The sequence below is a fragment of the Apostichopus japonicus genome, chromosome 20, assembly GCF_037975245.1.
Source record: "Apostichopus japonicus isolate 1M-3 chromosome 20, ASM3797524v1, whole genome shotgun sequence".
NCBI classification, from domain to species: domain Eukaryota; kingdom Metazoa; phylum Echinodermata; class Holothuroidea; order Aspidochirotida; family Stichopodidae; genus Apostichopus; species Apostichopus japonicus.
This window is the reverse complement of record NC_092580.1, coordinates 15,316,800-15,329,114: the sequence shown is the minus strand read 5'-3', so window position 1 is coordinate 15,329,114 and position 12,315 is coordinate 15,316,800. Positions and strand designations below refer to the sequence as shown.

Here is a 12,315-nt window from a genome sequence, read left to right as displayed (position 1 = left end):
GCTAAGGAATCGAGTGACGAGTGTACACTGATGTCTGGCAATGGCTAGTACTGGTTGAGAGTGTATATCAAGTTGTTCGGGTCTCGCAAAAGGAGAAAGGAAAAATCGCCTAATACTGTTTTGGACTTCACGTACAGTACCTTACGTTGTATTGGACAATCATATTTCATCTCGGCAATACATTAGAGAACTGAGTGTCGTTCCTTCTCATACGTTATAGCAGGTGCTATATAATGGAGTCCCCAGGACAGGTTTGTCTTGATTGATAGTAGGAATATTAATGTTTCATTGGTTACGTTCATTGTTCACGTATGATGTGAAGGTTTTGCCTATCGCAATGTTTTTCTCGTTACTTAGTTAGGCCTACCGTGACTGACTGAAGACCCTTTCTAATTTACCTGAAAGTGCACTCCGAAACCGATTGGCTACTGCAATGAAAAACTGCATTAACGGTCTCTCCTTTACTACTGGTAAATAATTTGCAAAATTAAGCCATTATGAAGATGAGGGTTTTTGCGTATCAGATATTTTTATAGATCAGGGTCGGAGCAGACAATTTCTTCATTTATTTGTATATATTTTCGACAGAATGCAAGTATCCAATCTTCCATTTTGATGTGTCATCAAGTGACACTGCCTCTTATTCCTCCCGTTCTTCAACTCCTCATCCCGGAGGAGAAGCAGCAACTGCCGCCGTCAACAGGCCCGACCTCCTCGGTAATTTGTCGACAAAACGTTCATGTCAACTAACTGGCTTACATGCGATAGACGACGCCCTCGATGCTGATGTTTCAGGCAATTTTCAGCTCTTTCAGGTTTCCATTAACGAGCGAGAGAAGCTGAATGTTACGGTAAGCGAAAACGACACATTATACGTACGTATATTATTTATACACTTAAATTCAAATTTGTGTGTCTTTCCTATATATTTCTCCATTTTAACTTCAGGCCTCGTGAATCATAGAAATTTAGCAACGCCAGACATTCGCATATATATATATACATATACAAGCATACCTACTTACATACATATATGCATACTACTGTATACGTTTTCTGGAATCCTTAAGAGAGCAAAACCTCTCCCAATTCTCCCAGGTACCTGTTTAGTCTTCATAAAAGAAATAGCGTTTATTTTGCATCCTGCTGAATATGATCAGCTACAACTGATAGCCTAATGGGCTTGCAATTTGAAGGATGTTAAAAGACTAAAGCGAACTGTCACCGAATGATGACGTCAAGGATCTTGTATGATCTCATTCTGTTATTCGCTGACGTCATATATCCGTTCCCCTTGGCAACCATGCATCAAGGGACTTATTTTAAATGCAAAACTCTCCAGCAGAGGTAAAGGAATAACAAGTACTATAGGAAACACGAGAGCCATTTTATCAAATATTCGTATTCTCTTACCAGTTGGCGATCAAAATTTTCATCGAACATCCCTAACGCATTATCATATTGAATCATTCAAAACTAACGTATTTATCTTGTGTGACGTCATTTATCCTGCAATGATCTCGGCATGGCTTCTATTGACGTCATAACCTGATTGCTGTGGCAACGGTAAAGCCAGAGGACTTTTGATATATTTGTGTGGAATCCCAGAAGAAATTAGAGAATGACTGTTAACTGTTTCTAGACAATCTAACGGTCAGGCTAACAAATTGTAGCCTGCACCAGTTTGATTGATGTCCGACATAAATCGATTCCGTTGGCAAGATTTGATGTCGTTGAAAGCTCTTCTCATTAACTTTGCTGCAAGCCGCCTACATCCGGGTTTTTAAGGCTTAGTTGCAGTTCACCATTATCATCAAATGAAAACAAGCTTTACAAGTACCTCGTCGCAATTAGGTCCCTGGATGTATTATTTATGAAAGGTTTTGTTTTACATCATGCTCATAATTTTATTTCTTCTTTTTGCAGTTCACCGGATCACCTGACGAGTATCAGAGCTTTAAAGGACGACTTCTCCAAATTGTTGTCATGTGTCATGAACATACGGGTTCTTTTTGCATAGGTGTCAAGTTTTCAGGATTCCGTACACGTGAGTACAGCCATTCGATACTATGTATGGATAAATCTTACTCCTGGTGGTGATAGTAACGTTTCATATATTAATTTCGTGCCCCCCCCCCCCCCCACTCTTTACGTCAGCTCTAGTTTAATGCTAATAAATAGTAATATGAAACAATGATAAAAATTCTTAAAATTCCTGCAAATTAGTAAATGAGGACTGTGGAAACTTGTGCCCATGTTGATACAGTGCTTTTCAATATATTGAGATTCTAACATGTTATTAAAAAGGGGAACTGTTGAAAGGAAATTAAAGGTACTTAAATATGAACATAATTTATAATGTACCTTACACAGTTTATGTACAGAGCTTTTATAATGGTTCTACAATCTTAGATAACCGAATGAACTGTATATGGGAGGGGGGAGGGGTGCCAATATAATCAGTGGGGATATTTTATAGTAACCAACTTTATTCAAATATGTAAAAAGATGCTGTAGAATGAAATGAATATAGATTTTAATAGTATGCAAAGTATATGCATAAATACTACAAAGGTCTTGACCTTCATTGCATAATAATGAATTCTCCATATTGTTTCAAATTAACATCAAAGCGAGGCCTGTCCAATTTGAAAATCATTCCTCAAGTCGTCGGCAGGTTCACTGGAAAATGTTCAGTTGCTCTCTTGCCTTAACACACTTTTAATTCGAAATCGAATTTATAGAATGGAAACACCTCACGTGTAGGGACGGTTGTTTTATACCAGGCTGCAGCAATTGTTAAAAAATCCTTTTGTCGGACCACTAATAATGAGCATACAGCGAGAAATGTTGTGATCATTATTTTGCTTTTACTTTTTTCCTACTCAGATTCCATTTCTTTTAACCTGACAATTCCACCATCTGCTGCTATGAATCTTGACCCCCTTGACCCCAGCAACCATTCTCAGGAATCACAGACAACTACAAATGAAGCCTTTTCAGTCGGTAAAGTAAACTGGGATGCCCCTCTAATAAAGATCATCAGTATTGGGCCAAAATTGTAACATGCAGAAAATACCATGTTCAATACTGTTTATTCATTACTTAATGTTCTGTATGTTTATTATTGCTTAAAGACATTGAAGACTCGCCCCAAATTGTATGCCGCCCTCTGAAAAAGATCTTTCCATTGCTTGTCGCTACAAAATGCAGACAGTAATGAATGTGATACCTTATCATTTATCTGCTATGTACACTGTGTTGTGGCTATTGACAGTAACAACCCGTGTGTGTATTTTCTGGAATCAATGGTGGTGTCTTAACAATTCTATTACACCTCATTCGAAAGCAGGTCAGATTACCGAAATCAGACGTTTCCTTGTGCACGTTGGTGATTCCTTTTTCACCCACCATTCTTCTCTCGTTAGGTCCAACGAAGTCCGCTGAGGAGGAACAGTTGGAAACCATCATCACAGGTCTTTGCATATCTGTCGCAGTCTTAATGGTTGTTTGGTTAACATGCTTCCTCGTAGAGAAGAAAGTCCAGAGAAAGTTTGTATTTTATTTATGATCATTAAAATTCCACTTATTCCTAGGCTGCAGGTGATAACATATTTAAATTTGTATTTAACAATTCAATTACTGTCATGTTTGAGTTGTTGAATTTTGGTAGCTCTGATGCACTTTATAATAAGGTGACCAAACTTCCCCGATTTTGGGGACAGTCCCCAGCGTGCTATCCCCGATGAACAAGTGTCCCCGATTCGTCAAATTGTTCAAGAATTTTGAAAATATCCCACATTAGTAGTAAAATAATTGTAAAAACAAAATAGAATTGTGCAGTAGCAGAACAGAACTTATGTGCATGGAAACTGTTAAAATATGCTAGATCGATCTAGCCTAGCACTCTTTCGACCGTATAATTAGCAACTACGGCGACACAACGAGTGTGAGCATGAGCAAATCATCAGCTCTCAAATAAGTAAAGAGAATTATCACCATTTCACATCTTAGGCACTTGAAAAATTAACCCCCCTCCCCTTAGACCCCTCCCCCATTTCAGTCACGCAATAAATCTCCCTGATTTCAGTCGGGGAAAATATGGTCACCTTACTTTATAACGATAATCAACATCAATCTAATAATATTGACTTGATGATGTTGACTTTGTTGATGTTCACTTTGTAATTGCTCACCTTTTTTGGATAATCGATTTAAAAAAATATTTTTGAATTGCTACAAATTTCCTCTGGAGCCTACATGAAATCCCATTCAATATGAATCTCTAAAACAACAACCCTAGATTTTCTGTCTCAGCTGATACTATATTCAAAACACTATATGAATATTATATTACAGTTTTAAAAGAGGATTCGGTGTTGTTTTGATTAAATCAAGTATACCTCGAATGTATCGCATGTCCTGTAAAGACAACCTAACCTGGACATGTCAGGTTTCTTTTTTTTGGGGTTCTCTGATCTATCTTGAAATAAGTCCTTGAAATAATGGAAGGAAATTATTAAGCTGCTGTCTTGAGAGATGTGGGGAGTCTAAATCTGAGTTGATACAGAAGAAGAAAGATTGCAAGATCTAGTTGTCTATTTGTCATATATTTATTTTCTTTTTTCCTGTAGAAGTCACAGGACTTCAACAATATCAACACCGACATCATCTTCTAAAATATACACATATGAAGTTTCATCAGTTCGGAAAACATTAATGGTGAGCATAACCAGAAATAAAGTCTATATTGCTTGTAAAACCAAAACGTTTTTACCGATTATGCATAAACTATGGATCATAGATATTCAAATTAAAATTTCTCTATTCAAATATGTGGAGTGTACAATTTCTGCATTTACTCGTTCTGTTCTTCGTTCTTATTCAGGAAATGTTCGACATGCCTATGATCAAGATACATTCATCAGATGACAGCAACAACAGACCGTCAAGTTTATCTTCCGATAAATCAGAAAATAATGACCAGGAGGATAACATCAAGAGTGAGAACGAGGATGTGTTTGGTCCGGAAGTCTCGGGTTACAGTACCTCATCATCGGATGACCTCAAAGAATGTCCCTCGGACAAATCGACTCTGTTAGAAATACCAGAACAAAAAGTAAGCAACCCTGATTGAAGTATAAAATGCACAAAAGAAAGTATTTTCACTGCTTCATATCAGGTGTTATTCAAACGGTAATACATCATATCCCATCCCCCTTTCCCCACAGGTAAAAAAAATATGTTAGATAGATAGATAGATAGATAGATAGATAGATAGATAGATAGATAGATAGATAGATAGATAGATAGATAGATAGATAGATAGATAGATAGATAGATAGATAGATAGATAGATAGATAGATAGATAGATAGATAGATAGATAGATAGATAGATAGATAGATAGATAGATAGATAGATAGATAGATAGATAGATAGATAGATAGATAGATAGATAGATAGATAGATAGATAGATAGATAGATAGATAGATAGATAGATAGATAGATAGATAGATAGATAGATAGATAGATAGATAGATAGATAGATAGATAGATAGATAGATAGATAGATAGATAGATAGATAGATAGATAGATAGATAGATAGATAGATAGATAGATAGATAGATAGATAGATAGATAGATAGATAGATAGATAGATAGATAGATAGATAGATAGATAGATAGATAGATAGATAGATAGATAGATAGATAGATAGATAGATAGATAGATAGATAGATAGATAGATAGATAGATAGATAGATAGATAGATAGATAGATAGATAGATAGATAGATAGATAGATTGTCTGAGATGGGACCCCATAGATTCGCCTCCCCCCCCCCGTCACATAAATTGTCTATGAAATCTAACCTGCAAAATGATTGGGAACTTCATACCTTACTCAAACCACACCGGTCTTCTCATGGTAGGTCAACATTACCTGTAACAAAATGAATAGTTACTGATCGTCGTTGTGCAAATTTCCCACAACCTTTAATGTTGCAACGTACATGCTTTTACACAAACAATTATAAAAGAATCCAGAATTACACATTATATTAGGGCCTTTGTTCAGACACTACATACGTGAGAATAATACAAAACAACTTTAGTACAAACAGTTCTTAAAATTACAGACATCGGAGAACCCTCCGCAGTAATAAGCTTACCCATTTCGTTACAGCATCAAGTACCGTACCCTGGGTTATACTAATATACAGTCCCGGGCGAAGATGCATTTAACCTGGATATATTCCCTGTGCTTTTCACTCAAAATGTATTAAGAAATTCAGACTAACTTTGATGTCCCACAACATGCTCGGCTCAAGTAACGTGAAAAGATGATTCTTAGGTGATATATAGGTTAGGCCGGTAATGAGACCGATCGAATGTAATAACCGGTTGTTTTCCCACTCCGGGTAGTATTTACACACCCGCACACACTACATAAAATACAGTTATAATTTTTACAATGCTTCTTTTTCTAGGTCATTACGCATGAAGATTTTGCCAATTGGATACCCATGTCTAACGCTAAGCCTCAACATTCAGACTTCAATCATGACTCGCCATCGAAGAAGGAATTCTCTCCCAAGAACAGTCCCAAGAAGTCCAAATTTGGTATGAAGAAACATCTGGACCATGGTAGTCCATCAAAGCCTAACAAGGAAGTTCAACCTCCGATATTAAAATCGGCAATGAAGTCGTCCAATCGGAAGAAGCATGCAGCTGTACGGGTGGCCATGGAGGATAAGGTAGTCTATACACGGCCGAATAGAAGGACTATTAGCAATAATAATTACTTGGATTTTGATGCTAATGAAACAACAGCACATTTTGCCGAGAATAATGTACGAGATTCTCCATCTCTGCACCATGGCTGCACTAAGTTATGACACGCCGCAACAAGGTAAAATTTAAGCAGCTGGTTGCTTTGGGCACGGTTTTGGTTTACATGCAAATTCTAGTTTTCTTTGGCAACTACATACAAGCTTCTTCTATGCAAACAGGTAACTCTCCAGGTATCTGATATCATCACGTAACTGTACTAAATCCAGCACGACTCACTACAAGATATAGCCTCTCCAAACTTGTACTCAGAAATAAATTGTCAAAGCCGTCTGAAACAAGACAAATAAAACAGGTTGTCATTGAAGTGATTGCAAGCAAGTCCCCTAACTTTTCATTATCAATGAGGTCAGGCCAAATACTGTACACAGATCCCTACATGTACACAATTCAATTTTTTATTTCAGCACAATTAGTTCTATGAATGCATTAAAAATGAAAATGTCGCGAAGAAATTGTCGGAAACTTGCCAGTCTGCAGGCAGATACTAAGTAAGTTATCCGGATATTACCTCCGTAAATACAGAATTAAAAGAGTGCTTGCCCTAATATAACTATTCATTTAAATATTAAATGTTTCACTGTAATGAGTACAATTTGTTGCAATGTAAAAAGTACGGAAAAATACATAGTCTACATAACTAATGACATTCATAAATAATATTTAATTATATAAACTAGTGATACTGTGTGAAACAAGTGCAAATAACATATTATATTACTTATAATACTAAGCCATACATGTGTACTTTTAGTTTTTTTTCTTACAAGATGAATATTAAATACAAATTGAAGGGAATTCCTTTTTTCAAATTGTCTTCTTTTACGTCTGATAAATACTACTCACATTGACGATGCAGTAGTTAGTGCAACACAACAACTTGGAAAACAATGTTCTTAGCCTCAGGCTTACAGAAGATAAATATGCATGTTTGATTTCATACTGTGTAGTGCTCTTACAGTCAAGTACCTTCACACACTAAATCTCCATCAAGCATCTCAATTTATGTAGCTTACCTGTCGCGATAAAATCTTTGCCAAATAAAATGCTACACCGATGAAGTTTTCACCTAAAAATGATGTGCATTCCCCCTTTTTTATTAAGCATTCCACTAGCTACTGAATATATCACAAACACAAATTAAATATGTATGACTAAAAGAACAGCATTTTCTGTATCTTTGAATCAAAATAACCTACCCTTTAGTCACCTATCCAGTCATATCTTGGATAATCCATTTCAATTCTATCCTTTTCTCAGACACTTTTCTCTGTGTGATTTCCTTAGACATTGACGCCATCGACAGCTTTTCAGCGTTCATAAACTTGCCAAGGAGGTATTCAGTGAAACAGAGGACAAACATGCCACAGTCATAACCTGGAGATGAATAATAGAATGTAATGAATATTAATATAACTTACAGTAGTCATAAATAAGATATTATGTAAAAAGAACCTTTCAAGTTCAAGCTAAGTGTTATAAATAAGACTTTGACATCTTTGCATATATGCGGACAATTAATATTCAACATATGTATTAAATGTTATCAAAGATCAGCATTATACCATATGATGTTCAACTAACAATGACTGTTTGCTGTTTAACAACTAGAGTTACTTGTGGTCGCATGTAAACTAAATTTCACATCATTGGCTACATTATTAAATGTCGGCAGTTGTACACTGCTAGCAACCAATCTGGCAAACTCAGATTATTACACATAATTGGCTACATTATTAAGTGTGGGCAGTTGTAATCACAAACTGGCAAACACTACATGTTGCATTTTCAAACTTAAAGGAGATACAAATATGTAGGTTACTTCTGGATGGTAAATTCAAAGGTCTGTTCTCTAGCAATAGAATAGGCATGCCTCAAAGGCCTCAGACGACAGCAGCTCGGCAAGACTACTTGCACGACACAAGCTCAAGCTAAGAAAAACATGGCATAGACCTAACAAATTTCAGCAACCACACCAGGCAGAAACAGGGCGTAAACCTAACAAAATTCCGACAACCAAAACACATTGAAAAATCAACAGATAATTAATAAATGCTTCAAAATGGTATAGGAAATTAGTTCCAAGAGGACTTCTTAAGCAAAGGATAACACCTCTGTGAGAAACAAAGAAGAAATACCAGGAAGAAAACGCTCCGTGGGAAAGCATGCAGCTACTTTTGAATTCTTGTTTGGGCGGAGTCTGAGATGTAGGACTGAGGGCGTAGTTCAAAACTGTTACCAGCAAGTAGGTTAGGTTAACGTGGGAGAAGTCCTAGCTATTTGCATTGTCATTTCAAAGGCTTTAAAAGTTTCTTTTCTTTTAATGACAACAAAATGACAAATTTCTGGATCTTTTTGGCCTTTGGAAATTCCTAGAGATGATACGAAAATTACTAGAGAAAAACGAAGCAAACATACATTTAAAAAAAAACAATGACAAACAGCCTGTCCTCTGATAAATCCTAAGACCTTGGGATATCCTTAAGTATTTTCTCCAGCAAAAAACTACTAGACTAACATGCTTCTACCTCCTGTAGTACAAAATGCCCGCGAAAATCGCGGCACTTGTACCCGTCAAAAAATGTATGGCAAAAACGGCGTAAACCGAACAAAATTCAAACAAACAAAACCCATTGAAATATCAAAAGATACCTAATAAGTGCATCCAAAAGGGATGGGAAATTGGTTCCAAGACGACTCCTTACGCAAAGGGTAACACCTCTTCGAGATACCAAGAAGAAATTCCAGGAAGAAGAAGCTCCATGGGAAAGCATGCAGCTACTTTTGAATTCTTGTTTGGGCGGAGTCTGAGATGTAGGACTGAGGGCGTAGTTCAAAACTGTTACCAGCAAGTAGGTTAGGTTAACGTGGGAGAAGTCCTAGCTATTTGCATTGTCATTTCAAAGGCTTTAAAAGTTTCTTTTCTTTTAATGACAACAAAATGACAAATTTCTGGATCTTTTTGGCCTTTGGAAATTCCTAGAGATGATACGTAAATTACTAGAGAAAAACGAAGCAAACATACATTTAAAAAAAAACAATGACAAACAGCCTGTCCTCTGATAAATCCTAAGACCTTGGGATATCCTTAAAGAGGCCATGACACGAAAAATCCAACTCATCGAGAGTAACTTCCTCTAAATCTATGAGAAAATCTATGTTCAAAACTATCCTCAACACCTTGAAAACCTCAAGGACTAATTAGTAATTAACGTTTTAATATTCGCATCCGAAAATAGATATCTGAGAATGCGATTTCACAACAAGACAATGATGACGTCATGTTAGGAACACACGTGCAAAGCCCAGGCATGTATCGGATGCGCGACGATCATACCGTTCCATATACACGCACATTTACACTGAGAGAACAACCACTGTATTACGCTATATCGTTAGAAATTTCACGTTTGTTTTACAACTGTTGTAAACTATCCGAGAGAAGTGCCGGTCCGTTGTGTTGTTGGGGGCTGCATAAATATCATTACCCATGCAATTAGCCTTCATCCATGGCTGAAGGACGAAAAAAACACGGCGATTATGACCAAGTTAGTGCACAACACCAGCGCCGATTTCACTGGGCCTAGCCAGTATGCAGCTCCGAATGAAGCGAACACTTCACGGAAGCATACTACGATCCCTCCTTTTTGTTATGAAATAAAACAAATGGACTTTAACGGTTCGACATAAAAGAGTCATTCTTCTCTCAAGTAATCCACAAAAAACTACTCTGAAGACCATATCGGGGAACAGGAAACCTCCAATGGGGCAAGTGGCGATCCTTAGGAGGTAGCGCGCCGAGCACTAGTAGTACTATAGTATTAGCGTTACTACACTGAAGTCGCAATAGACGAAGAGATTTTACTGTATCATCTAAATTAACACCCCTTCATTGCTCTATTGTATACTAATAAGCTATGAGGTTAGCTTCAGAAGCGATGGGTTACATCTTCTTGTGAACAAATCTCAGTGCCCCAATTTATTTCTGGAATATGCTGGATCAGTTAGTAATAGCAATAATTTCTTATTCCTATTCCAGGAAAACCATTTTTTATGTTGTGGAGGGAGTGGGGGTAATGGGGATGGGTCAAAATAGGTAGGTAAAAGATTTTATTCCAAAGGGTGTTTAATTAAATCTCAAAGCGATTTATTTTAAAGTCACAGAGCCAAAAATTCACACAACATAGTTCAAGTGTTAAATCATTGAACAAAATTTATTCAATATCAGTTCTAGACAAGGGCGGCGGAACCGGGGGGGCACAGGGGGCACGTGCCCCCCCACTTTTCCTCAGGTAAAAAATGTGCCCTTTTTCTACATAAAAATTGAGGTGTCTCAAGTTGGCAATTAGAGGCCAGGGAACCAGAATGAACACTCGGGAAGGGCCGTTTCCGGCCATCTGAGGGGTTTGTAAAACCAAAAAATTTCTTGTACGCTCCGCGCCAACCGATGGTGGCGCTCCGCTCAGATAGTCGTGCATACAACTTTGCAAATCCTGGCTACGCCCCTGACTTTTAATGAATTTCTGTGGGTCAAACTCAAAGCTATTTCGAATGGAAAAAATGGCTAAGATATTAACAAGAAATAATCTCTAATTCGGAAGATTCCTACACTAGCAACTAGCATGATTTCACTTCATTTTGTCTCAAAAGAAAACTTGTTCCTTGTTTTGCAATTTGCACGTTGGATAGTGCAGTGCTATATGCATATTTTCCTTGAGGGGGGGGGGGGCGTTGATGGAGTGATGTGTATACGCAAATAAGATAATACAATAAGAGTTTTAAAGAGTACTAAATATAAGGCTGTATCAGTCCAATCGAATTTCTGCAAAGTGCCCTTTGATGTCGGTGCCCCCCCAGATTAAAAGTGCTTCCGCCGCCCTTGGTTCTAGACAGTCATTCTGGACAATCTGAACTAACATTAACAACAATCATTGTATTATATGACTTAAAAGTAAAACTGTACTTTCCATAAACATTATCATTCTTAAATTACACTAATGTAATTGTGACATCAAAGGAGGTTAAAAGAAAACAACTTACATGAATTTTTTTGCTTTAAGCCTACAAAGCAGTTGCATGTCCATCGCTATCAATCGTTTTTGTGACAAATTAATTAGAATAATCCAGAATCAAATACAATAAAGGGTTATTTAAACCAAGAAACACTGCACGAAGTAACTCACATGCAAAAATGTTACACAGGCACGACGACACGTACAACACTGATGGGCAATGTGAAACACAGGATCACACGCATTAAAACAATCGAAGACCATTAACAGGGTGTACTGCTGAGTTTTTGAAGAAAGACTACAAAACAAACCAACTGCTGCTGAAGAAACAAAGTCTAAACATTCAAGAGTTCTGCTGCCTCCATTGGTCTTTATTATGACTTTTCTGTCAAATATCATTGGTGATATGGATATTTTGGCTTCCAGATTAAAGGTACGAATCAAACATCT

General features: G+C 37.0%; 2 protein-coding genes across 7 annotated transcripts in view; one reads left to right on the top strand and one right to left on the bottom strand.

Annotated features, from left to right (window-relative positions):
* LOC139960831 (uncharacterized) overlaps window positions 1-7,899 on the top strand; it is a 43,833-nt gene extending 35,934 nt beyond the window's left edge. Inside the window, exons 1-8 of one of the 2 annotated variants that reach the window (XM_071959417.1) lie at window positions 274-470; window positions 589-851; window positions 1,927-2,047; window positions 2,890-3,006; window positions 3,429-3,552; window positions 4,635-4,722; window positions 4,889-5,119; window positions 6,493-7,899. In XM_071959417.1, coding sequence (XP_071815518.1) covers window positions 434-470; window positions 589-851; window positions 1,927-2,047; window positions 2,890-3,006; window positions 3,429-3,552; window positions 4,635-4,722; window positions 4,889-5,119; window positions 6,493-6,900 — 1,389 coding nt within the window. In that variant the 5' untranslated portion in view covers window positions 274-433 and the 3' untranslated portion in view covers window positions 6,901-7,899. Of the gene's footprint in view, window positions 1-273; window positions 471-588; window positions 852-1,926; window positions 2,048-2,889; window positions 3,007-3,428; window positions 3,553-4,634; window positions 4,723-4,888; window positions 5,120-6,492 lie in introns of those variants that run through there. The other variant, XM_071959416.1, reaches the window with a different exon arrangement.
* The window catches only part of LOC139960833 (sentrin-specific protease 8-like), a 39,789-nt gene continuing 32,351 nt past the window's right edge, over window positions 4,878-12,315 (bottom strand). The window contains exons 6-9 of one of the 5 annotated variants that reach the window (XM_071959423.1): window positions 8,053-8,230; window positions 7,073-7,125; window positions 5,876-5,945; window positions 4,878-5,095 (exon numbers count right to left, since the gene is read on the bottom strand). In XM_071959423.1, coding sequence (XP_071815524.1) covers window positions 8,064-8,230 — 167 coding nt within the window. In that variant the 3' untranslated portion in view covers window positions 4,878-5,095; window positions 5,876-5,945; window positions 7,073-7,125; window positions 8,053-8,063. Of the gene's footprint in view, window positions 5,096-5,875; window positions 5,946-7,072; window positions 7,126-8,052; window positions 8,231-12,315 lie in introns of those variants that run through there. The other 4 variants (XM_071959422.1, XM_071959424.1, XM_071959425.1 and 1 more) reach the window with 4 other exon arrangements.